The 27473-nt window shown below is 39.6% G+C and overlaps 1 protein-coding gene across 3 annotated transcripts in view; it reads left to right on the top strand.

Annotated features, from left to right (window-relative positions):
- Cdkl5 (cyclin dependent kinase like 5) overlaps nt 1–27473 on the top strand; it is a 233979-nt gene that overhangs the window by 205192 nt on the left and 1314 nt on the right. For 2 of the 3 annotated variants that reach the window (XM_045140406.1, XM_045140407.1), the window contains 7 exons: nt 2251–3217; nt 7542–7643; nt 8111–8216; nt 11159–11282; nt 18722–18821; nt 23523–23645; nt 24854–24976. In XM_045140406.1, coding sequence (XP_044996341.1) covers nt 2251–3217; nt 7542–7643; nt 8111–8216; nt 11159–11282; nt 18722–18821; nt 23523–23645; nt 24854–24976 — 1645 coding nt within the window. The remainder of the gene's footprint in view (nt 1–2250; nt 3218–7541; nt 7644–8110; nt 8217–11158; nt 11283–18721; nt 18822–23522; nt 23646–24853; nt 24977–27473) is intronic. The other variant, XM_045140408.1, reaches the window with a different exon arrangement.

The following is a 27473-nucleotide window of genomic DNA, read 5'->3' as shown; positions in this document are numbered from 1 at the left end:
CTCCCTCAATCTGTTGCTCTCAAATAAATAAAAATGAACAAAAAAATTTTAAAAACACTTTTGAAATTGTGTGTGTGTGTGTGTGTGTGTGTGTGTGTGTGTGTGTGTGTATTCTCACTTATTTGTTTATTTGAGAGAGAGATAATATAAGTGTACCAGGGCCTCTAGCCACTACAAACTCCAGATGCTCCATGTGCACCTGGCTTACATGGGTACTGCAGAATAAAATCTGGGTTTTAGGCTTCACAGGCAAGCACCTTAACCACTAAGCCATTTTCCAACCCTAAAAATTTATATTTTAACTGGCTTACCAAGTAATAGGTTTTTATTTCAGGAAGGGTTAACCATGACAAGACCTAGCTGCAATTTGTCTTAGGACATTTGATACTACTGCGGAAAATTCCACTTTTTTGGTCTGGGCCCATGTGCTAATAAAAGTTTATTCACAAAGAACACGGTGAAAAAGAAAAAGCAAAAGACACAAACTGAAGTCCCAGTCAACCCACCTCATAACCACCAGAACCCCAACGTGAGTAGATAAAGAAAATGAGTAGGCTATAGTGACACATATTTGTAGTCCCACCTGCTCAGATACCACACTTTTAATAAAACAGACCCAAAATCTTTTAGAGTCTGACCCTAAGTAACTCATAACATCTTACACAGGTAGCAGTCAGTCCTAAGAAGAAAGAACTCACACTATAAAACTCCCTCCTCAGTAAAATAAGGAGATGCCTCCGTAGTCATCCAGATATGAGCCACACACATATGGGTGTCCCACTTGATAACCATTTTCCTCGTAACTACTATAAAAACAGCTTACCTATCCTCTTAGCATGCAGCCGTCGCTGGAGGAGGTCACCCAGGCACCTTTTGCAGTGTATCTCCATAAATCCCCTCTCTGTCTGTCTGTCTGTCTGTCTGTGTCTCTGGTAAATGAGAGTTAAGAAGTCATAGTTTCATGGGTGGCCATTCTTATAGAAGCAGTGAAAACATAGGACTTTCTTCCACTTATTGTGATGGGAACAAAATTCTTCCAAATCAAAAGCCATCTTTAGCAGTAGCAATATTTATAGCATTTTCTGAATAAATAGTAAAAAGGGAATTAAAATAATCCATTGCTTATTTTGAAACTTACTGCAAGCCATAGTTTAATTCTTTTGCTGACTTTTCTACAATATCAGTTTCAAGGTTTTCCTTTGGATGATTATATGTTGATGACGCCTAGTAGGAAATGAAGCTTTGAGTCCTAAAGAAAGCCTCAATCACTTTGGAATAATGAAGTGTGAAATGCAGAAGAGATTAAATAGTGTCTTTTGGCAAGCCACTAACACTTAAGACCCTGTGTTCCAGTATAGGATACTTATTTAGTATACACAGAAGTTTCTGAACGGTTAGTGATGCATTCCAGTTTAATGTACAAGGAGATAGCTCAAGAGCCCCAAATGATTGCCACTTCTCTAAAACAAAAACACGGGCCATCATGTTTTCCAATATACCTCACTGGGCAGTTGGCATTTCTCTTTAGGATGGCATTTTCTTTTAATGAGTACATTGATAGAATTCTCATTCTTTGACAATAAAGGCTAAAGACAAAACAGACGTTGGCAGCTGCATGTATGTACTTAGTGTATATATGAAGATCAAGGAACACAGTAATTTTCACACTGTTGTCTCGTGACATTCAAGCAAATAATGGGGTTGTCATGAGTCTGCCTGTAGCTCAAATCTCTCCTCACTATATTCTGTAACAAACATGCCTAGATATAGCAACATATCCAAAGCATGTTTTACCTTGTGTTGGCAGCAAGTTAAGCAGGCATTTAAAAAAATACCAAAAATAAGCAGGCAATTAAAAAATACCAAAATAACTTCATTAGGACCAGTGCTTTGTTAAAGTGACTTTTCTTTTTTTTAAAAAAATTTTTACTTATTTATTTGAGAGTGACAGACACAGAAAGACAGATAGAGGGAGAGAGAGAGAATGGGCGCGCCAGGGCTTCCAGCCTCTGCAAACGAACTCCAGACGCATGCGCCCCCTTGTGCATCTGGCTAACGTGGGACCTGGGGAACCGAGCCTCGAACCGGGGTCCTTAGGCTTCACAGGCAAGCGCTTAACCGCTAAGCCATCTCTCCAGCCCTAAAGTGACTTTTCTAAGAAGCTTAGTTCTGTTAGATAGTTACTTGTTACTGACAGGCACATATTTGAGAGGGTAAATCATTCCAATATTTGTGTTCTTTTTACCACAGAAACCAATCCAGCAAAGGTGCTGCTTTACAGTCTCACCACAGATCCAACAGCAAGGATATTCAAAACCTAAGTGTGGGGCTGCCCCGGGCTGATGAAGGCCTTCCTGCCAATGAAAGCTTCCTGAATGGAAACCTTGCTGGAGCTACTCTCAGTCCGATGCATACCAAAACCTACCAAGCAAGCACTCAGGCTGGGTCTGCCAGCAAAGATCTTACCAACAACAATATGCCACACCTTCTCAGCCCAAAAGAAGCCAAATCCAAAACTGAGTTTGACTTTACTATTGACCCAAAGCCTTCAGAAGGCCCAGGCACAAAGTACCTCAAATCCAGCAGCAGGTCTCAGCAGAACCGGCACTCGTTCATGGAAAGCTCTCAGAGCAAAGCTGGGACGCTGCAACCGACTGAGAAGCAGAGTCGACACAGCTATATTGACACCATTCCCCAGTCCTCCAGGAGTCCCTCCTACAGGACCAAGGCCAAAAGCCATGGGGCACTGAGTGACTCCAAGTCTGTAAGCAACCTTTCTGAAGCCAGGGCTCAAATCACAGACACCAATACCAATAGGTACTTCCCATCTAGTTGCTTGGACTTGAACTCTCCCACCAGCCCAACGCCTACCAGGCACAGTGACACAAGAACTTTGCTCAGCCCTTCAGGGAGAAATAACCGAAATGAGGGCACTCTCGATTCACGCCGAACCACAGCCAGGCACTCAAAAACCATGGAGGAGTTAAAGCTCCCTGAGCACGTGGACAGTAGCCATTCCCATTCACTTTCTGCACCTCATGAATCTTTTTCTTATGGGCTGGGCTACACCAGCCCCTTCTCCTCTCAGCAGCGTCCTCACAGACATTCCATGTATGTGACCCGGGACAAAGTGAGAGCCAAAGGCCTTGATGGAAGCCTGAGCATAGGACAAGGGATGGCGGCTAGAGCCAACAGCTTGCAGCTCTTATCACCCCAGGTACAGCTTAGCACTTTGACCCAATCTGATAGTTCGTCTCGGGAAGATGGTACAAGGGATGTTTATGGTGTTATTCCATGGATTTCACCACAACAAGCAGCCTTACTTTCATTGATAGAGTGAATAGGAAGAAGCAATGTGTGGACTATTCTCTGTTTAAAAAATAATAATAATTTAAGGGCAAAGGATGCATCTCAGTTGGTAGAGTGCTTGTCAAGCATGCCTAAAGCCCTGAGTTTGATCCCCAGCACTGCATAGCTCCCAGGAGATAGAGGCCTGAGGATCCAAATTTTAAGGCCATACTGGACTATCTAGTAAGCTTTTTATTTTTTTTTATTTTTTTTTTTATATAGTAAGGTTAAGGACTGCCTGGGAGCCATGAGACCCATATATTAGATATATAATTTGCCAGGCGTGGTAGCGCACATCTTTAATCCCAGCACTCGGGAGGCAGAGGTAGGAGGATTGCCGAGAGTTCGAGACCACCCTGAGACTACACAGTGAGTTTCAGTCAGCCTGAGCCAGAGTGAGACCCTACCTCGAAAAAAAATAAAAAGATATATAATTTAAATCAGCTGTTGAGTACTCAAGAGGACTCAAAAGTTTGATTTTAGTAATTTCTTTCTTTTGGTAAATACTCCTTTCTGACATTTTTTTAAAAAAATATTTTTATGTATTTATTTGCAAGCAGAGGGAGACAAACAGAAAGTGAAACACAGACAGTGGGTGCACCAGGGCTTTTAGCCGCTGCAAACGAACTCCAGATACATGCGCCCCTTTGTGCTTCTGGCTTTATGTGGGTACTGGTGAATGAAACTCTGGTCATTAAGTTTTGCAGGCAAGCGCCTTAACCACTAAGTCATCTCTCCCAGCACCTTTCTGACATTTTATTAAGGATCTTTTATTTTGATTTGTTATAGAATTCAGCTATATGGATTAGCTTTTAGTTTTCTCAAAATGCAGTATGAATTCATGAGTATTTGACTTCAAAACTACATTTACTTTAATTAAAACTTTTTGCTGGGCTGGGGAGATGGCTTAGCAGTTAAGGCATTTGCCTGCAAAGCCAAAGGATCTCGGTTCAACTCTCCAGAACCCACGTAAGCCAGATGCACAAGGGGGCTCATGCATCTGGAGGTCATTTGCAGTGGCTAGAGGCCCTGCCGTGCCGGTTTTCTCTCTTGTTCTCCTTTCTCTCTCTCAAATAAATAAATAAATATTTTTTAAAAACTTGTTGCCTAATACTTACTATCTTTTTTATTTTGAGGTAGTGTTTCACTCTAGCCCAGGCTGACCTGGAATTTATTATGTAGTCTCGGGGTGGCCTTGCCTTGCACTCACAGTGATCCTCCTTCCTCTGCCTCCTGAGTGCTGGGATTAAAGGCACGCACCACCATGGCTGGCTCTAATACTTAATTGAAATTAAAAGTTTTAAATTTATCAAGAACTGTAGATAAATTTAACTTCAGGCTAGGGTAAATGTTAATTTTCCTTCTTTTGGGTTATTTTCAAATCTTAAAGCAATATTTTAAGAATAAGCAGTTTCCTCCATCTTACTGGTCATCAGACCCTAGAACTAAAACAAACTTACATAAAAACATTTTTAAATCATATATTTTCATGTATAAAGCATAGACTAGAACAAAGTTCTAACAGATTTTGGTCATTGGCGCCACCTCTCTGACTGTGAGGCTTTTAAAGGAATGCCTTCTCCGTTGAGTGTTCTCAGGCATTCCAGGTCATCTGACATAGTGATTGCCTTTAAAAAACTTAGCGTCTCTCAGGGAAGACACTGTAGCACCGAAATCATTAAGGCCTACATCCAGAGAGTGCTTACTAGCTATGAATAGACATTGAGGACAGGGGAGTCATCAGAAATGTGCATGTGCGTGAAAAGGTAGAGGGAATGATGTGGCAGTCCAGGCTGGGTCTTTTGGGAGGCTCCCAAAGGAGGTGGCAACTGAACAGAACTTCTGGGAAGGTTGTAGGTTGGGATTTCCCTTGAGGAAGAAAGTAATGACAGCAGGGAAAAAACTTGAAGGCAGGGGACCTTCCAAGGAGATGGGCAGGTAATAGAGACATGGTGCAGCACGGTACGCTTCAGGGATCACAACTGACTACACACTGCTAGAGTGGAAAAAAAATGCAAAAGTGGAGTAATTCACACATAAGATGAGATGAGTAGAGTTTTCAGGATTAAGCGCCAGTAGGAAAACGGGGTAGATCTCAAGGATTGCAGAAGCAGGCACAACGGGACTTGCAAATTGCAGTGCCAAATACAGTATAAAGGAAGCCTTCAAGGTCTCTCTACTACGAGCTCCTTTTCTGAAAAGAGGGAATTTTTGAATCCCACTAGTTCATCATCTTCTTAGTCTCACAGATGAGCCTACTGAGGGTCAGAGAAGGTGGGTGAATTGCTCAAGTTTCCCTAATTAGTAGTTCATTGTGGAGCTGGGCTTTGACAAGGTCCCCAGGTGTGCTCTAAGAGGCTGAAAGGTTTGAATGGTGAGAGACCCTGAGGACTCACTGTAGAGAGAAGAGAAACTCAAGATCCTGTAAAGGTCTCTAGGACCTGGCTGCTCCTTATAGAAGGGAGATAGAGGTCAAAACCAAGTAAGGTATATTAAGCAGAGTGTCAAACTTGGAAAAACAGGCACTTTCACTTGGAAACAAGACAAATGACTGGCTCTCTTGAGAATTCATAAAAAGGAGTCTTGTGAATATGATAGTCATAAGCTAATTATAAGCACTTGTTGTTGGTAAAATACAGATCTAGTTGTTACTGAAGTCTAGTTCAGGAATTGCAATGCCACACTACAAGAAAGGGTACAATTAAAGCCATGAAGGTGGCCAAAGGCTTGAAAAGGGACAAAAGCTGTGTGAACCATGCCATTCATTCTCATGGAAAATACTGAAGATACTGTCAAAATCATGTAAACTCTTACTGAGTTTAATTTAGATATAAATAATTTATGTTCTAAACAACTTTTCTTAGAGGCCTTTGTTGACAGTATAGATAGTAAAAATCAAATGAGATCTTGTCACAAAGTGAAAAAGAAGGCTGTACTGGATGAATTCCTTCCCAGATACTCTGAATATGTTGGGGAATGAGAGGCAAAACCCAAATTCTAAATAAAACATGCTTATATATCACTTAGATATAAGTTAATATTTCTTATGCATAATGTACAGATAGATATTCAATGTAGTTAACGCCTTCTAATATCTTGGTAATTGTGTTCCTAGTCTTTCCACCCAAGGTTAGAAAATGGGATGTATTTTCTTCTTGGACACTGTTGTGGTCCCAGCTGTGTTGAGGTTATGATTCACTCCTTAAGGGAGCTAGATAGTCATAGCATGTCCAGAGATTAGTACCATCATGATTATGCCTAAGAAACACGTGGACCATAAGAGTGGCTACCCTTGCCAGGTGTGGTGGCGCACGCCTTTAATCCCAGCACTTGGGAGGCAGAGGTAGGAGGATTGCCATGAGTTTGAGGCCACCCTGCGACAACATAGTGAATTCCAGGTCAGCCTGGGCTAGAGTGAGACCCTATCTCAAAACAACAAAAAGAAAACAAAAAAAAAGAAGAAGAAGAAGAGTAGCTATACTGTAGAAGATGAAGTAAATTGGAAACACCATAGACTATATGGGAGCTAGGGAATTTTAAGACAAAAGTTACTAAGAAGAATTTTCCTTTTCCTTGTTGCATTCAAGAAGCATTCCTTTTCATCTGGAATCTGCTGTATAAGTATTCCTGAAAAAATTTTTTTTTCTGTGTTACTTTTCAAAGAACAGTCGAAAATCTATGATAGTACTTTTGGATTGACTAATAGATGTTTTTGTTGGGGGTGGCTTTGAGGTAGGGTCTCACTCTAGCCTGGCTGACCTGAAATTCACTATGTAATCTTGGGGTGGCCTCAAGCTCATGGCAATCGTCCTACCTCTGCCTCCTAAATACTGAGATTAAAGGCTTGTGCCACCAAGCCCAGTAACTAATAGAATTTTTATCCATAATGCTATTAAAAACTATGGCTATCTAGATAGAAAAATGAATTTTTATTTTTGATAATTCATAGATCTATTTTCAGGCTAATTTATTCCTTACTTGCCCTAACTCTAATGAGAACCCTAGTTTCCATTTGCTAAAAGTTAATTTATTTTACATTCATCAGATATTTCACTTTATGGGACTAGCTATGTTTCTCTCAACTGTATTTATTTTAGCCAGTTAAGGTATTATTATTGTATTAAGCAAATAGAATGATGATTTTTATTCCTAAGAACAGGATACTTATAAATGCTTTTGAATTTGACTTCTAGCCTGGAGAGCAGCTCCCTCCAGAGATGACTGTGGCGAGGCCCTCTGTTAAAGACTCATCCCGAGAAGGCACTTCCTCATTCCACACACGTCAGAAGTCTGAGGTCTGAGTTCCTGAGAGTTGCTACATCTTAATATAGAATGGTCTGTAAGGATATTCACTCACTATCAGCACAGCACAGCTTTTGGTTTTGGTTTTGGTTTTGGTTTTTGCTTTTTCAAGGTAGGTCTCGCTCTCGCTGACCTGGAATTCACTATGTAGTCTCAGGCTGGCCTCAAACTCACAGTGATCCTCCTTCCTCAGCCCAGCTTTTAAACTTTATTCATTCTCAGTTGCCCCAAAATAAGTTGAACTGACATATAAAAGAAGTAGTTTCCAAGTTTTCTACTGAGATGTGGCTCAGTTGGTAGAATGCACACCTCGCATGTGTAAGGCTCTGAGTTTGATCCCCAACACCATAAGAAAGAAAAAAAAAAGTTACTGAGTAAATTAGAGATTGATTAGGCTCTGGTTGGACTTCATTATCATCAATCTATGGCTTAACTTTTATAAACTTGTTTCCTGCCTCAGGGTGGAGTGTATCATGACCCACATTCGGATGATGGCACTGCTCCCAAAGAAAATCGACACCTATACAATGATCCTGTCCCAAGGAGAGTTGGTAGCTTTTATAGAGGTAAGCCACCGCCAGTATTACTAGAGCCCTCCTCTCCTCCCTGCTGCATACGTCTCTCAGCCGGCTTCAGACCAACAACATTCTTGCCTGCATCCTCACCTGATGGTCCCCTCTGCCATTACTGCTGTCCTCTTCATTCAGGCACGCATTTCTTCTGCCTGGGCACCTGACTGGTTTCTATGTTTCCAAGGTGCCCATCCAAACAGTTCCCTGGAGAAATCCTTCATTTAACGAAGTCATAAAATGCTTAGACTATGTCACTTGTATGCCTAATACTGTTTGGCCTAGAGCATGTCCATGGACAAGACAGATAAAGTCCTCTATCCTCATGGAGCTAACTTTCTCAAGAGAGATTACCAATAGCATAGTAGTCAAAGGTAATGGTGTTACAGGGTAAAGAAATAGAACAGGACAACCATTGCTCCCATTACCCCACCCAGATAACCTTGTTTTCATTTACTGCATGTTCTTTGATAGCTTCCCATTGACATCAGGGCAAATTTCTGAATTCTCTGATATTCCAGACTGTCTATTTCAACTGAACCCTTCCTATCTCCCTGTCCCATATCTCTGGTGCCCACTCAGGCCTGGCTCTGTAATGGCCAGAAACACACTCTTGTTACCCTTCTGACATAGCTTATTTCCATTCCTTTCCTCAAGATCTCCAGTGTGACATCTTCTCTGTCCCAGTCCATAAAAATAGTAAAGTACTTCTTCTCTGTTTGATTTCCCAATACCACATAAAAGCCAAATGCACATACTGGCTCCTGTGTCTGGACTTTGCAGTAGCAGGAAGCCCTGGTATGCACATTCGTTTTCTTCTCTGTCTCTCTGTCTCTCTCTTCAATATATATTCCATTAAATAAACCTTTTAAAGGACTGGAGAGAGGACTTGGCGGTTAAGGCACTTGCCTATGAAGCCTAAGGACCCAGGTTCTATTCTCCAGGTCCCATGTAAGCCAGATGCACAAATTGGCACATGCATTTAGAGTTCGCTTGCAGTGGCTAGAAGCCTTGGCATGCCCATTCTCTCCCTCTCTCTCCTTCTGTCTCAAATAAAAATAAAAATAAATTTTAAAAAAGTTTAAAAAATAAACCTTTTAATTCTTTTCTACACACCATAAGTATTATGTTAATAGAGCTTTAATTCAGATACAAGTTAATTAAATAAAATCTTATCTTCTACATAAGCAAAATCATTTCTTCTAAGTTTTTCTTCTAAAATACACCGTATATGTGATATTTCTAAATATGAAATATTTTTTGTTACTGTTATTGAGTTGGATTGTTTTTTGTTTTGTTTTTTGTTAGTGGTGTTGCTCTGAGACAAGGTATCACTATGGAGACTTGGTTGACTTGAAATTCATCATGTACACCAGGCTGGCCTTGAACTTCTGGCGATCCTCCTTTCTCTGCTTCCCAAGTACTGGGAGCACCATACATGACAGAGAAAATATTTTAATATTAAATGATAATAGAGTTCTATTTCTTATTTATTTGCACATGTGTGTGAGTGTGGATATCCCAGGGTCTCTTGCTGTTGCAAGGAAACACCAGATGTTTGTACCACTCTTGCATCCAGTTTAAATGGGTAGCTAGGGAATTGAACCCAGGCCTGCAGGCTTTGCCTTTAACCACAGAGCCATCTTCCTAGCCCCAGTATAAAGGCTTTTTGTTTGTTTGTTTGTTTTTTGTTTTGTTTTGTTTTGAGGTGGGGTCTCACTCTAGCCTAGGCTGACCTGGAATTCACTATATAGTCTCAGGGTAAATCGCTGTGATCCTCCTAACTCTGCCTCCCAAGTGCTGAGATTAAAGGTATGTACCACCATACCTTGCCCAGTATAGAGTTTTAAATCAATGAACTAGACTCTGACTTCCAAAAACTCTTTTGATTGCTAATGAATTAAATTGGTTAATATCAGAGGAACACCTCATATATCTGTCTCGTAATCTACTTTAGGATTTGGCAGATAGAACAGTTTAATTTTTAAAAAGTTAAGAAGTAGAATAAAAAGATTCAACTAGATGACCATACCTGGAGATACCTATTATTTCAATGACACTGTTAAGTCCTACTATGTTTCCATAATGCTTTCTCTTTTTATTCTTACTGATCGAGAGGCAAGTTAAGTAATGTCACTTGTTTTTGTTTTGAGAGTGTCTCATACTATACGCTGGGAAGGCTGGCCTAGAACTTACTATATAGCCCACGTTGCCCCAAATTCACACCAGTCCTCCTGCCTTTATAGCCACTCTCCAGTCTTGGTTCACTTAATTTGATATACAATATGAATATTACTTTTTGTGTTGAAATTTTGTCATTTGTAGTGCATTTTGGTTTAGAGCCAAGCTTAGAAAGTGATACAAAAAGTAGTTGTTATTTCTTCCTTCAAAGCAGAATTTATTAAGTACATTGTAGTTTATATTCTGGTTCATTCTTGAAGTGAAAATGTAGAGAAAAATTCTATGTTGTACAAATAGCCAAGTTTACCTGCAATTTACTTTAAAAGTATGTGTGGCACTGACTTCTAAAACTTAAGCTAGTTTGTACATTCCTGCATGCATATTTCAGACTAAAAATAAATTTGGCATAGTTGGATCTGTGATAAGAAAGTCTCGACTTCAAAAAATGACAAAAGTATGGAGGGAGGTAGTGACTATAATAGTCATACTTAAAAATGTCCTCCAATGCTCTGCAGGGTATTAGCTGACAGATCAGGTTCTGTTTTGAAATACTGCCTGGTGTTCTGATGCCTACAAGTTAATATGTAAGCAATTGAGGAAGGAAACTGTTCCCTGGCATGCCTCCATACCCATAAGACACTAAAGTTATGTGAAAGGCAGATAGGATTTTTACTTACCTATGTTTGTGTCTAAGAAAATACAACAGAATAACATTAAACTACTTTACCCAGAAAAGTAACTTACTTTTCTTCATTCAGTGCCATCTCCTCGACCAGACAATTCTTTCCATGAAAATAATGTGTCAGCCAGGGTTTCTTCTCTACCATCTGAAAGTAGTTCTGGAACCAATCATTCAAAAAGACAACCAGGATTTGATCCATGGTGAGTATTTTGGTTTGTTTTTACTCTTTCTTTTTCTAATTGTAGGTTTTGGAATTAAAGAAATTCTAGGTAAACATTTTAGCATTCTTTTTTCCCACTAGGCCTTTCTCAAGAGATTGTTAGATAAGGAAAGCATTTTTGGTCATTATTTGTGAATGTTTTTATTCAAGTCAGCATTTATATTAAAGAGCGTATAAAAGAACTCTCTTGGGTCAATAAAGACCCAATAAGCCTTCATTGAATTCATTCATTTTTTTAAAGATTTTTTTTTTTTTAATTTGAGAGTGACAGAGAGAGAAAGAGGCAGATAGAGGGAGAGAGAGAGAATGGGCGCGCCAGGGCTTCCAGCCACTACAAACGAACTCCAGACGCGTATGCCCCCTTGTGCATCTGGCTAACGTGGGACCTGGGGAACTGAGCCTCGAACCGGGGTCCTTAGGCTTCATAGGCAAGCGCTTAACTGCTAAGCCATCTCTCCAGCCCCATTCATTTTTTTAATATGACATCTCTATATATTCTATTATCTCCTCACCCTGTTCCAGTTACCTGGGGGCCCTCTTCAGTGGGGCTGTGATATTCACTGTAGGGTCATGAAGACCTCAGTCAGTCACAGTAGAATGGGAATGGGGACCATGCCTCAGGGTATTCCTAACCACTCTGTGTCTCTTAAAATCTTTCCTCTCCCTCTTCCACAATGGTCCCTGAGGCATGGCAGGTCTCTTGGCAGTCTGATTTAGTATTGAGTTTTCTGTAGCATCTGGATTTCTGCTTTGATGGATTTTGATTGGTCATTGTATCTGTCACCATTGTCCTGGAGCTGGTTGTCAGGCTAGCAGTAAGAGCAGTACTCGTATTGCCACTTCCTCTGCAATGTCCCCTGGCCCTGGCAGATGTGGCAGAAGTGGCCATCTCTTGGTGGGCAATCAGTTATCTTGTCTTATTACTGGATCTTGGTTCTCCTCCATTTTCTGTGCCATCTTCCCTTGGTTTGCTCCCTGACAGCTGCTGTAGAATGTCATTCATTCTTTTTGTGACATTGAGCTGGATACTGATACTTGGAATATTCCTTTATGTGCTTTGGCTTGGTTCTAACAATTGTCCTTAGAGGGTTACTCCCATTCTATAGACACTGAAACTTGATTATTAGGGAACTTGTTTGGTGCTGGACATCTGTAACATGGAGCAGGGAGACAGGGGAATTCCACTGACAGAGTTTAATGTTTAAGTGATTTAATACATAAAAAAAGTATCTAGAATAGTGCCTGACACTATAATTGTTCATTAATGTTAGTGGCTATGGTAATTATCCTTTATGTCATTTAACCTCTCTGTTATTCGTCAGGTGTTTAGCCTCTATGTTTGCTTATTAAGTTCCATGTGTTTTATATCTTTGGGTCTGATTTTTGTTCCCTAGCATGTAGAAAATAACTATTATACATTAAGAACACAGGTATAGCTTCTTTCAGTTTCCAGTGTCGACCATTTTCAGGTGTGACTTTGACACATCCTGAGAATAGTATATAAAGTGTAAAAATACAAATGTGCAAAAGGAAGTGCTTTTCTCTTTGTCATTGTGTAATGAAGTAATGAAAATTTTAAAACAGTATCAAATATAGATTTAGCATAGTCTTATGAAAATCGGGTTGATTAGATAAAAATTAAGTACAAAGCCTGGCATGGTAGTACATGCCTTTAATCTCAGCACTCAGGAGGCAGAGGTAAGAAAGAGAATTGCTTATGAGTTTAAGGCAAGCCTTGGACTACAGAGTGGATTCTATGTCAGCCTAGGCTAGACTGAGATCCCACCTCAAAAAACTAAAACTGAAAAAATAAATGCAAGTGTGGAATGACCAGACAAGATGGGCAGAGGCTTGTAATTCCAGCACTCAGAAGACTGAAACAGAAGGATCACTAGTTTATGGCCAGCCTGGACCACTTATTAAGACCCTACCTATCTCAACCATTTCTTCCCAAAAAGAAAAAATTCCAAATGGGGGATAGGCAGTATATTGTTTCTGTCATTTTTGATGTTTTTAAGTGATTGGTTGGGTCCTAGAGACTGAAACCAGGGTCTACTATATGCTAGCCATGTGCTCTGACCTGCTTGAACAGAGCTTTCAGACTTTTAAAAAAGTAGTAGTAAGCTGGATATAGTGGTGCATGTCTTCAATCCCAGCAGTCGGGAGGGAAGCAGAGGTAGGAGGATCACAGTGAGTTCGAGGCCAGCCTGAAACTACATAGTGACTTCCAGGTCAGCCTGAGCTAGATAGAGACCCTACTTCGAAAAACAAACAAAAAGATAGTTGTATAAAGGATAAGAGGTAAAAATGGAATATTGAACTTTAGCCAAGTCACCATCCTGCTTCATTCTCTCCCCTGGCATGGTAGTACAAGGATGCTTGCTCTGGTATTGCTGCTATGAGGCTTGAGACATTTCCAGAACTGCCAGTAGTGAATTGCCTCCCTTCTTTGGCTCCTTGCCCCTCCGAATAATACTTCTGACACATCTCCATGCATCAACTGTAACATGATTCAGTCATTATTTAAACTTGACTCATCTTGATTTTTTTCAACAAGATCTCTGGCTCACCATGTTCTTTGTATTTGAAGAAATGGGCATTTGATAACTTACAAAAACACAGAAGTGCTTTAGTTAAGAAACATAATAATCACATAACCTAAAGATGGTCTGTTTCTCCCTGATAGTACTACTTTAGATGTCTCTGAGAAGAGAGTATTTGTACAGTGTACACATTTTCTATAATACAAAACACACACTACTATGTTATATTTTAAAGCAACAAGTAAATATTGTAGTTTAACATCCAGAGCTGTTAATTCTGTTCATCTTAGTTGTCTTGAATTCACTTAAGAACCGGGAGATAGCCACAATATCTTAGAACAAGAAAACTAATTAATGTAGCCAGATTCATCATATTTCCTAATAGAATGACCCTTCTACTCTTACTTGAATTTGAAGGCTGCTTATTCCTCTTTTCTGCCCAATTATACCAGTTGGTGCTGTGATGGTCAGGATAAGAAATAGTCCAGTAACAGCACAGTGTTACAGAGAGAAGGATCACATCCAATAGCTATGGAGAAAAGCAAGTGTGTATGCTTTTTACAGGAAAAAAATATCATACATACCAAAGATACCAATTTAGAGTATATGTTTATGAAATAAATGTCATTTACTGGGCTTAAAAAGACAAAAGTATATTGATAGAAAGACTACCATCAAAATCAGGTTAAAAATGGATACTTAAGCTAATTTGAAGTCCAACTAGTAAAGGAAGAACTTTATAACTGACTTGCATAATCCTTGGCTTTTTCTTCTTATCAAATTATAGCACACTGTATCTCTTATACTTTGCCAGCCTGTCTCATAGAATTATTCTTGTAGAATCATGCCCTGACTTTATTGTCTCACATATTAGCTGACCTCCCTCATCACATTGCCAGGGGAGAGAATGAAGCAGGATAATGGCAGAGCTGCCCCTAACCTCTTCCACTTATCCTCTGTGCTGCTCCCAGAGGGATGATACCAAAGGCCAAAAGGTTGACCCTACTGTCTGAGCCCCACTGCTGTGTGCTGTGTGCTGTGAGTCTAGGAGCAGAGTGAGGGAGGTTAGCTTCCTTGTTGATTTTCCTCTGTATCTCTGACACCTAGCAGGGTCTAATGCTTAGAAAGAACTCAGTGAATATTGATTGATTTCAGTTTTATTTATTTAATTCCTTCCTTGATGACAGTGAGGCTTTGGCACTTCCCCATTTCCCTTACCCACATATGGAAATAGCTCTTGGGTTGGATGATATTGATGTTACATGACTGGGTGCTTTATCTGTCTGTTCATACTTAGTGTGTCCTGTCCCTCATAGTCCTACTCTTGGATAATGTGCCTGGTGACTGGATACATGAGCCCTTCTCAAACTTTCCCACTCTGAGGTTTATGTGAGCCCTGCTTACCCATCTATGCTACTCCTCTTCACCTGCTCATCATAAAGTTCCCCACAGTCCCAGGTGAAATCACAGGATCCACGAACCCACATGAGGGGAATGGCCACCCATATTCGTATCCATTTGGCTTAGTGCTGCTTTTCTGTGTTCAAGGCTCTGTTGTTCCTGTGCACACTATGCAGCTTTTTAGGTATCCATGTTCTGGGCAGCTGTTCTCTGCTTTCTATTCCTTTTCTGTCTTCTAGGCCTCTGGGTATGTTTCTGTGTAGTTTATCATCTTTCTGTCCCTCAGTCTCTCTCCCCTTTCTTCACTCTGGCTTCATTCTTTCTTTGTGATGCAAATACACTTGTGTTCTACTCCTAGCTTCTGTCTAGTTCAAGGGAAATTTATTCTCTTTTTCTTTTGGCCCCTAGAACCTGTCCCTACTTAGATCTTAGCCCTAGAGCAAGCTGCTCAGCTGCAGCTTGAAAATGTTTTCCTTATTTTTCCTGCCCCACATACAACCATTTAATCCAGTGATTCTAATGGTCCTTCTGCAGGGTCTTCAATCCATCTTCCCTCTGTCCTTCCTGCACCCACTTCACACACCAAACTGCAAACACTGAGCTGCTCTCCTGCTCCCCACACCGTGTTACCCTCCTGGTGTCCAACCTCTCACATGCATCTGATTCTCTACTGCATTCTGGATAGACACAACATGGTCCCAGGCAAAACCCTGCTTCCTCCTAGGAGTGGTATTTCCAACCTTCTTTCCCTCTGCTGCTAGGTCTAAGACTCTACTATGTGCCAGTTCCCTTCTTGAGATTGCATCCATGAGGAGAATGTTTTCCCTGACCACACAACACTGCATCTAGAGAACCTGTAGCTTTTCTCCATCCCATATGCTCCCATGCCATCATGTCTCAGTTTTCTAGCTTTGAACATTATAAATGCAGTGTTCTGAGTTCCCAGACCAGTATGACTGGGTCGAATTAAAAACTTGTACTTCAAAACTTGGAACTTTCTTGTGATGCTTAAAAGAGCAAGTTCTGATAAATGTCAAGAACACTTGGGCCATGATACAAGTATTCCTGGCATTCACATTGAGTTTTAGGCCACACACTTAAGAAGAAATAGGTATTATGCCTTCAGGTAGTCATAGTTTTTATTACCTGCCTCTCTCTCTCTTTCCCTTTCCTCTTCCCTCCCTCCCTCTCCCCTAACCCCCATTTTTCATCTTCAACTTTTGTTGTTGTTTATCGAGACAAGGTCTCACTATGTAGCCCAGGCTGGCCATGAAATGACTCTATAGCCCACACTCACAGCAATCCTCCTGCCTCAGCCCCGTGTGAAGTAGTGAAATGATAAGCATGCACCACCATCTCCAGATCCAGTGTCTGATTTTTTTAAGATAAAACTTTCTATGGTATAAACTCTGTAATACATTTTATTATTGAAAATTGAAAAAAAGAGACTCAATAATTCTACTACTTAGAAATAATAGCTATTAAGTTTTGTTTGTTGTTGTTTTTGTTTTTTTAGGTAGGCTCTCACTCTAGCCCAGGCTGACCTGGAATTCACTGTAGAGTCTCAGGGTGGCCTCAAACTCTCAGCATTCCTCCTACCTCTCCCTCCCGAGTTCTGGGATTAAAGGCATGCGCCACCACACCTGGCTTTTGGTTTCTTTTTGATATGGAGTCTTGCTATGTTATTCAGGATGGTCTCAAACTCATGGGCAAAAGTGATCCTCCCACCTCAGTCTCTGAGTAGCTAGGAATAAATGCACTTGTGTGCCACAATGCCTGGATGATGAGCATGGTCACTTTGTTGCAGTGCTCAAGATGGTACCTGTGTCCTTATGCATGTTAGACAAGTACTGTACCACTGAGTCATATCCCCAGCCAATATTTTTATTTTAATTTCTTCTTGCCTTTTGAAACATAAATTTGTATCTGTTTATATTCCATATTCCATACATTTGAAGTTAGCATAGAAAAAAAAATATTATTATTTTTAAAATATATTTATTTATGAGAAAAAGAGAGAGAATGAGTGAGTGAGTGTATGGGTGCACCAGGGCCTTTTGCCATTACAAATGAACTCCAGATACACACCACTTTGTGCATCTGGCTGTACATGGGTACTGGGGAATCAAACCCCTGGGCCATTAGAGTTTGCAAGCAAGCATCTTTTACCTGCTGAGTTTTCTTACTCAGCTCCACAGAAAGTTTTAAATCTTAATGTTTGTATTTAATATTGTAGTTTAACTATTCCTTGATGTTAGTGAATGTTCTTTGAAAATGTGATTCTATTTTAAATAGCTTCATTGTTATTTTCTGTCATGCAAATCAGTAATAGTTTATTTAGATATTTTCTGCCCTACATTTTAATGGAATAAAGGCTGGATGCTGCTCTGCTCATATTTTCTTAGCTATTCTAATCACTTTGTCACTGATAGGAGAAATCTAATCATTCGAGAAAATTGTTTTCCATAATTACTGAGATATTGAGCCATTGTCAACGAAAAGTCCATGGAATGAGTTTTTTTTTCCAAAGAATACCACCAGTTGAGTTGCTTTATAAGGGATGTAAGTTGTCTTAATGTATGAGTATATGCATCTTGTTGAAGCCAAAATATTGTTTCCTAGTTTTACTCGCTCTCCTTCCAAGTGCTTCTTTTTGAGATGTCCGTTGTTTTTGTTTTTGACCTTCAACTCACAGCCTTTGTGGCCTCCAACTCACAGTCCTTCTGCCTGAGCCTCCCAAGTGCTGTAAATGCCACCATACCTGGATGTTTCCATTTTTTAGTATCTTCTGGTTTTTGTTTAATGAAAATCCCTACTGATAACTGTGGTATTAAGCCTAATGTCAGTATTTTCAGTTAGTCTTTTTTTTTTTCCATGAGCACAGTACATTGAAGCATTCATTCTTTCTACATTTCTTCCTAAGTGTTTTTTTTATTTCATTTTAATAAATAGATTAAAGGTTTGATAAGAATTTTTTCTGGTTTCAGGCAGTTTGTACTTCTCTTTGTAGTGTTTCTCTAATAGCATTGATTATTATGTTCAATATCTTGGCAAGCTACTAATAATAAACTTGTTCAGCTGGTATAAAAAGGTAAACAGAAAAATGAAAGTATTGAAAATGTTTCTGCTCTCTCTTGGAAAGTTACAGAGCAGGCATTCTCTAAGCCATGCATTTTACAGACTCTCTAATTCAGGACCTTTCAACAGTATGAAAATGGCCCTGAAGTACAGCTACAGATGATTTGTAATAGTGCTGAAATTACTTGTATGAGTGAGCCTATGCCAAAGGATAACCATTATCCAGCTGATTAGATTCAGCTCCTCCTGGGCTTTTCAGAGGACCTTACCTGTGGGCTCACTTCTTCAGGGCTATCTGAATCTGCTGTCATGCATTTTCAGCCTTCATTATGTTTCTCACACAATGGCAAGAGAATGATTGAAAGATCAATATGATAAAAAATGTCTTCTCGTTTAGGAAAAGTCCTGAAAATATTAGTCATTCTGATCAACTCAAAGAAAAGGAGAAGCAAGGTTTTTTCAGGTCAATGAAAAAGAAAAAGAAGAAATCTCAAACAGTAAGTAGATAGCCAATTTTTATATATAATAGCATAGTTTTCTGCATTATTCTGTGAATGCATTGTCTATTCTACATGTGGCAGTTAAACTTAATTTCTTAGTGAGATTGATGTGAAAATGCTATAGATGCCTTTTCTAAAAAAAGGTTTTTTTGGTTTTTCAATGTAGGGTCTCACTCTAGCCCAGGCTGACCTGGAATTCACTACGGAGTCTCAGGGTGGCCTCAAACTCACGGCAATCCTCCTACCTCTGCCTCCTGAGTGCTGGGATTAAAGGTGTGTGCGACCACGCCTGGCTTTTCCTTTTCTGAAATTTTATACAACTGTCCTCTCAAAGAGCCTTTTCCAGATTCAGCAGAATCTCTAAGAGTAGAAGAAACTTAATGTGGATATGACAGAACACTTTAATCCTCTCTTAATAAATTTATCTCTGTGGATTTATATTCCTGTGAAAACTATGAAGATGTAGGCTTTGTTTCTCTCTGGGGCCATAAAGATATGCAAGATCTGAGGAAATGATTTTGGTTTACGTTTAAATCTTGAAATTCATAAGTAGCCATCATTCATATTGCTCCCCTGGCTGGTTGTAGAATTCCCATGTTGACAAGTACAGTTATGGGCTGTATAATCACAGAGAGCTGATTTCATTGCTTTAGTAAGAAAAGGTGTTTCATTTGTGATTACATTGTGGGACAGACTGTGCCTTAGCTAGAACTCATGGGAGCCCTAGACCAGAACAAAGGGCTGTCTCCACAGGACTGGACATATAACATCATTGAACCACCCAAGTGAGGTTCTGTAGTGATATGAGAAGGTGGGGGAGAGGACCAGGTCTCTAGGACAGCAGCAAGGGTTTTTTCTTTACCCAAATGAGGCATTTTCCCCTTTGCTTTACAGTACCTTCATAACTAGTCAACATTGACTAGTTATAGCCACTTTCACTGGGTTTTAGTTTTACTTCATACAAGAGTTACTTTCATTTATTTAAAGAAGAAAATTACATAATCAAAATGGCCTATTCAAATGGCCGCTATTGATTTCTGCTGTGCATCTGAGACCCTTTCCATCGCAGTTCCAGGAGTCAGGCCTGGTGGCACTCCCCTTTAATCCCAGCACTCGAGAGGCAGAGGTAGGAGGATCATCTTGAGTTTGAGGCTGGCCTGAGGCTACAGAATGAGCTCTAGGTCAATCTGGACTAGAGTAAGACCCTACCTCAAAAACAACAACAAAAAACAAACTAGGATTACAACTCTTTGGTAAGTAAAGATGAGATAGATGATGATAGCAAATCACATACCAGAGTAAGGAACTTTGTCTCACAGATATTTGAGAAATGTCAAAAGTGTTTTAAAAATATTTTATTTATTTATTTGAGAGAGAGAAGACAGAGAGGGAGAAGAGAATGGGTGCACCAGGGCCTCTAGCCACTGCAAACAAACTTCAGACGCATGTGCCACCTTGTGCATCCTGTGTTACATGGATACTAAGGAATCGAACCTGGGTCCTTTGGCTTTGCTGGCAAATGCCTTTCCCACTAAGCAATCTCTCCAACCCCCTCAAATGTGTTTTTAAAAAGGCCTCTCTAAATTCCAGCATAGTAGTTCATGCCTATAATCCCAGAAAGGACTGAATCACTACCATAGAATATAAGCCCAAGTCAGGGTGAGTGCTGAAGAAGCAAGGTGAGGCATGGCATGGTGGTGCATGCCTTTAATCTCAGCACTCAGGAAACTGAGGTAAGTGGATTGACATGAGTTCTAGGTCAGCCCAGACTATAGAATGAGTTCCAAGTGGCCCTGGGGCCTTACAAAGATTTCTCTTAACTTTTCTAGACCATTCTTTCACTTGTTTATTGTTTCATTATAAAATTAATTATTTCATTGCATAAAAATTGTGAAAACAGGCTGGGAGTGATGGTACACACCTTTAATCCCAGCACTTGCAAGGCACAGGTAGGAGGATTGCCATGAGTTCAAGGCCACCCTGAGACTACATAGTTAATTCTAGGTCAGCCTGGTCCAGAGTGAGACTCTACTTCGAAAAAACAAAAAACAAAAAGCAAAAAATTTGTGAAAAGAAAGCCAGGCATGGTGGTGCATGCCTTTAATCCCAGAACTCAGGAGGCCTGGAAGCCAGGCTAGTATCACTGTGAGTTTGAGGCCAGCCTGAGACTACATAGTGAATTCCAGGTCAACCTGAGTTAGTAAGAGAAACCAGAAAGGAATGAAGGAAGGGAGGGAGGAAGGGAGGGAAGAAAGAAAGAAGAAAAAAAGCAAATGAGCTGGAGAAAACTGTGAAAACGATCATTTTTAATCTTTCCCACCCTATTACAAATAGTGCTAGAATTTTGATATGTGTGTCAGATACTTCTTAGTCAATACATATTTATGGAAGAAAGGTATGTGTGTGATTGAAAATGGATGGAAAAATAGGCCTGATTTAGCCTAGAGAAGTTTAAAATATTTTAAATGCTAAAAATAAACTTTTAACATTGTCTATAGAACATATTATCATGAGTATTAAGCTTTGGACTTTTACTTTGGGGTTTTTGTTCTTAATAACAGGTCTATAGCCTTGTGATATGATTAAGTGGTAGAAAATAGTAAAGATCAAGGAAATTGGAGGTGTCTCCTATAGAAATTTAGATGTTAATGCCTATCTACCTTGAACCAAAATTAAACCTAAAGTCATTGCCTCACTGTGGCTAAGTATATACATTTTGACTGACTTTATTATTCAGAATTCAGTTCACTTCTTTGATATTTAAATAGTATAGGTTAAGGCAAATAGGAAAATTACTATTTTTCTAACATTCTTTTCACTTAAATTTATTTTTTATTAGATATTTAAACAGCAAAATAGCTTTTCATGGGCCATAATGCTGTAAACTCTCCAAACCAAACACTTTTTATACCTCTGAATTTTTTAATTAAGAGAAAAAATTGAAGGGCTTTGGAATCTCTAGATTCAGAGTTCCAAAGAGCACTCTCTATACCCTGCCAGACCTCAGGCTCCGAGGCCTGGCATTAGATTAACTGTGTCTTTGAATGAGCATGAAAAAATAATTGAAGTGATTTTTTAAACTTTTTTAAATTCAGTAAAAGGAAACATAAGTAAAACAAACGGAACAAACTGATTGAAGTTTCTGTATAAGATTCAAAAAAATTGAAATCTGATGTCAAGTGAACGTACAAATGAGACATTTTAAAGCTGGGGTGGATCTTTTTTTTTTTTTTTTTTCTCCCTGAGATAGAATCTCCCTTTAGCCTAGGCTGACCTGGAACTCTGTAGTCCCAGGCTGGCCTCTAACTCGCAGTGAACCTCCTGCCTCTGCTGAGATTAAAGGTATACGCTCAGTAGGGAGGTGGATCTTAAATCTAGTTCACTAGTCTAGGAACCAAGCCAAGCAAGCTGTGACCTGTCCAAAGGTACCCAGTGCATTGGAAGGACTAAAACTGGGTCTGCCTCTGTAGGGCTTTTATGAGTTTTTTTTCTGACCTCCTTAGCAATGCAAGTAAACTCTCCCCTGGGATTTCTGTCATTAAAACAGGAAAACTGTGGAGTGGGGGACAAGAGAAAATAATGGAAGGGGATTATGATCAAAATATATGCATGTGTGAAAATTTTCAATTAAAAGCATTTAAAAAGAATAGGAACACTCATGGGATATTTTACATAGATGTGTTAATACCCATAAACAGAAAATCTTAATACCTTTATATATATTCTAGTTCTCTGACAATTGAGGTATCCAAAAGAAGGAATTGTATTGTAAAGGGGCCTGCTTTGAGCCAGGTATAGTGACATATACCTACAGCCTCAGCACTCAAGAAGCTGGGGTAGGAGGATCACAGTAAGTTCCAGGGCATTCCGGCTAGAGTGAGACCCTATCTCCAAATAAATTTTTAAAAAGAACTGGCTTTGACTCAAGCAAGCCTGGAAGCCACCTTGGAGAATCTGGCTTCAGTGACACAGAGTTACATAAGTCCCCAGAGCATATGGTGGTTTTGCCAACTTGGTAATTATATCTATTTAGTATATCAACTTGCAATGATACTTCAACATCAAGACTGAAGATTAAATTTGTATTTCTTTGCTTGAAAACCAGAACTGTACCAGGTATTTTCAATGAGGGACATACTTCTAACATTGTAGTCTAAGTTCACTTACTTTAGTATCCCACAATATTGGTAGTCTTCTTCTAACGTATTAGTTTTTGGCTCGTGGCCTGACCAAGTTTAAGAGAATTTAGTGTTTTCTTTCATAACAGACAAATAAATCGTATGGTAGAGTCTCTTAGTTACTGAAGTCCTTGCTAACAATTAGGAAATGATTGAAGTTCACCAGTAGCTCATTAAGCACAATTCTTCATAATAAGTCATATTTCTGATAATAAATAAATTCTTAAATGTTTTGTGAACATAATGTCTATAGGTCTCCAGGCATTCCTGGTATAGAAATATTAATTGGTCATAACCATGTTATATGCTTAGAAGAAGTTCATACTTGCCCTAACTTCTTCATGTTCAGGAGAAAAATTGCAAAAAAAAAAAAACCTTTTCTAGACACACAGCACAGAAATTCTTGCCACGACTATTAATATTTAATGATTTGAAGGCTACCAAGGGCTAGTAATTTCAATTAAAGCACCTATTCATTATTTTTTTTTTGCAAATAGTTTATTTGTATCTTATATTGCAGACAGATTCCACCAACGGGGAGAATCCAAGCATCAAGAAATCCCTCTTTCCTCTTTTTAATTCAAAGAATCATTTAAAGCATAGTTCTTCTTTGAAAAAGCTTCCTGTAGTCACTCCGCCCATGGTACCCATTTTTACATATAGTCGTCCTGAAAACTACTCCAGTAAACTTGTTTTACTGATGACAACAGCATGTCTTATTTTCATGGGGTCATATTCTCTTTATGCTAGTTAAGTACCTGAGCCAGTTCCATAAATTCACTGGGATATAATTTTTTGCCAATCTGAATTTTCTGAATTAGTTAAGAATGTTGAAAGATAAAGCCAGTTAAATTAACTAGTGAATGACTAATTTGGATTGTCCAATTATTCCAGTCTTTGACAGACAAGATTTTTAAAAATCCCTTTAATTCTTGTAAAGAATTTGATTAACACTTATAGTTAACAAATGTCTTTGCATTTGGCTCACAAAGCTTGTTAACATTTGGTTAGCAGTTTGTCTTTGAAAGCAAGTTTGAATTGACCAAATTGACCAAATTAAGTGAGCTAGCAGGCTCCAGGAAAAAAAAAAAAAAATGCTTCTACTAACTGGTGACTTGCTATTTCCTTGTCTGACTCTAGCTTTTGCTGGTCACTAAGTTTAAAGCCATGGTCTCTGCTTGGCATTTGGCATAACTCTCCTTTATCCACCAAAATCATTGACTAGACCACTTGCATTCATTTATAATTTGTGGAATAAATTTCCAGCAGTTGCCAAGTGGAATCAGATGTCCCGGACAGTGGCTTGGGACTATGATTCAAACCATACTTGCCCACTTCATATCCTTGAAAGCCTCCCAGACTTCTTTGGCACCATCAAATACAGTGTTTGGATCATTTTTTCCAGCATGAAAAATTGTTTTTTGTTTTGTTTTGTTTTATTGAACTGGTTCATAACCTAACTGCAATACGGAATGAGGATACGACAGCAATTCCTGGTACAACCCACTTTAACTGCTCTCTTACAGCGACTTAAACTAACAGCATGGGAATGCTTTAAGGGTTGAGGTTTTAACCAAGCTGCATGACATCTGCCAACATTTCCTAATGCAGGGAAAATTATTAAGAGGGCAACAGAATTGAATAGAACCACTTGCATTGTGAACATTGGGAAGGTTTGGTTTCTTTATTTCCTGGATTTCTTTCTTTCTTTTTTTGAGTTCTGGTTTGTTTTTATTTGTTCTTTTATTTTATTTTATTTTTTTTGGTATGGTTCTCCTCTTGGGTGTGGTTGTACATCTTAATTAGGCCTATTGGTATACTTATTCAGTTCCTCTTCATCTTCCCTTCTAGGTGCCCAACTCTGATGGCCCTGATCTTCTGACCTTACAGAAAGCCATTCACTCTTCTAGCACTTCTAGCAGCAGCAGACCGAAGGAGTGGCGCCCTGAGAAGCTCTCAGAACTACAGACCCAAGTGAGTGGAGCCTCCACGCCTAGACTCTCTCAGGCTGTAGTGTGTCCTAGTGAGGGAGGAAAGGTGGGGGACAAGACAAGCCTCCCCCCACCCAAGGGTATCCTTACTAATAGGTGCTTCTTGGGAATTAGGATGGATCTTACTTCAGTGCTTTTTGTCCCATTGGGAAAAAAGAAAAGGTAAGCCTCCACCAGCCCTCAACTAGCTGCAGAGGATGCTGGAGAGAGATAGATGAACAGGATGAAGAAGAAATAATCCCAACTCATAAATACTCCATAGCCCATGAGGAAAAGAAGATCCATACAATCTTAGTATAAAATAAGGGACGCGAGGGCTGGGGAGATGGCTTAGCAGTTAAGGCACATGCCTGTGAAGCCTAAGAACCCAGATTCGATTCTCCAGGTCCCATATAAGCCATGCACAATGGTGGCACATGCATCTGGAGTTCGTTTGCAGTGGCTAGAGGCCCTGGTGTGCCCATTCTCATTCTCTACCCCTCCCTGCCCTTCTCAAATAAATAAATAAAATCTTTAAAGTAAAGGATGCTCCAAACTATTGGAGATGATGAACCAGGTGGCGGGAAGATAAAGAGTTCCTTAAAAGTGGTAACATATAGCTGGGTGTGGTGGCACACGCCTTTAATCCCAGCATTTAGGAGGCTGAGGTAGGTGGATCACTGTGAGTTCAAGGCCACTGTGAAACTTCAGAGTGAATTCCAGGTCAGCCTGGCCTAGAGCAAGACCCTACCTTCAAAGACCACAAAGAAAGGCAACAAACATATGAATTGGGCCTTGAAAGATGCATAAGATAAACTTTCTTGAAATAATATGTCAACTTCTAAAATTCATATTAGCTTTTGCCTATTAGGAACTGCATATTAGTATTGTGTAGTCACATTTATCTGTGTGCTATAATAAGGAGAAGCTTAATGAGTTTTTTAAATAGCTAAGGTTTGCTTCCTTTAAATTACTATTTTGATTAGAAATGTTTCTGTATTATATCTTTGCACTATCACATAATGAACATAGTAATGTACTCTACTCTGTTTATTTTAGTCATACCTCAGAGTTCTGGGATTTAGAAGCAGAGGGTATGCATTCTAATGATTATATTTACTCTGTGACTTTTGTTGTTGTTGTTGTTGGTGGTGCTTTAAAAGGTCTGACTATTTAGACAAGATTGACCTGGAACTTGATATGCAGTCCAAGCTAACATCAAATTTACAATCCTCTGGCTTCTGCCTGCCAAGTGATAGGATTATAAATGTGCACCACAACATGTAGGCAGTTAACTCGGACTATAAGCTGTTACTTAGAGCTGTAAATAGTTGTTCTCCAAATTGCCATTCTCTTTGCCAACTCATTTAGATTTTTTGCTTCTAACATAATGAGACTTGGGGGATAGAGGAATTATAGAGATCCAGATGTCCAAGTTAATTGAATGTTTAATCCAGACTAGGAGCACTTAGGCTTTGAGAGTCTGATGCTAAGAAGTTCTTTTCAGGTAACTTCACATCTCTGGTTGATTCTGGATTATCATAACTTTTTGAGAGTTTCAGGTGATCAGAGCTATAAAAATAACCAGGAACCCCATTATATTATCATACCAATTTAATTTAAAAGAACAATTTGGGCATGGTGGTAATCCTAGCACTTAGAAATCAAATGCAAGTGGATCAAGAATGTGAGGTCGGGCTGGAGAGATGGCTTAGCGGTTAAGCACCTGCCTGTGAAGCCTAAGGACCCTGGTTCGAGGCTCGGTTCCCCAGGTCCCACGTTAGCCAGATGCACAAGGGGGCGCACGTGTCTGGAGTTCATTTGCAGAGCCTGGAAGCCCTGGCATGCCCATTCTCTCTCTCTCCCTCTACCTGTCTTTCTCTCTGTGTCTGTCACTCTCAAATAAATAAAAAAAAAAAAAAGAATTTGAGGTCATCTTGGGCTATATAGAGCCATTCAGGCCAGCTTTGGAGGAGAGAAGGGAAGGAGGGAGGCAGAGAATACTCCCATCACCTGTAGGGAATACACAGCTTTCTTTTTTAATTATTACATATTATTTATATATAATTCATTTCATTATGACACATTTTGATCATATTCACCCCTCATTACCCTCTCTTACTAACCTCCCTCCCCCGCTGAACTCCTTTTTCTTCCCATTTAGTTACCCTCATACTTTAATGTCTTGTGTGACCCATTGGGTTTAATTAGGGTTGCTTGCATGAGAATCAATGAGGTATCATTTACTGAAATATGGGCAGTTTATCAGTGACTATACCAGTGAAGAAAAATGAATCTTCCTTCCCCAGTAACCATTCACCGCCTATAGAGCCTCAGGGAGGGATGGGGCCTCATAAGCATCTCCTTCTTTTTAAAAACTTTGGAGTGGTTGGGCGGGCGGTCCCTGGAAGCTATTTCTCTTTCAGTTGACTCTTAAGCCATTTATTTTGGCTGTTGGCACCTTATTCATTTGAAAAAAATGGTGTTAGGGCTTGAACCCT

The sequence above is a fragment of the Jaculus jaculus genome, chromosome X, assembly GCF_020740685.1.
Source record: "Jaculus jaculus isolate mJacJac1 chromosome X, mJacJac1.mat.Y.cur, whole genome shotgun sequence".
Classification (NCBI taxonomy): Eukaryota; Metazoa; Chordata; class Mammalia; order Rodentia; family Dipodidae; genus Jaculus; species Jaculus jaculus.
Note: the sequence above shows the minus strand (reverse complement) of the source record. Positions and strands in the feature narration are given on the sequence as shown.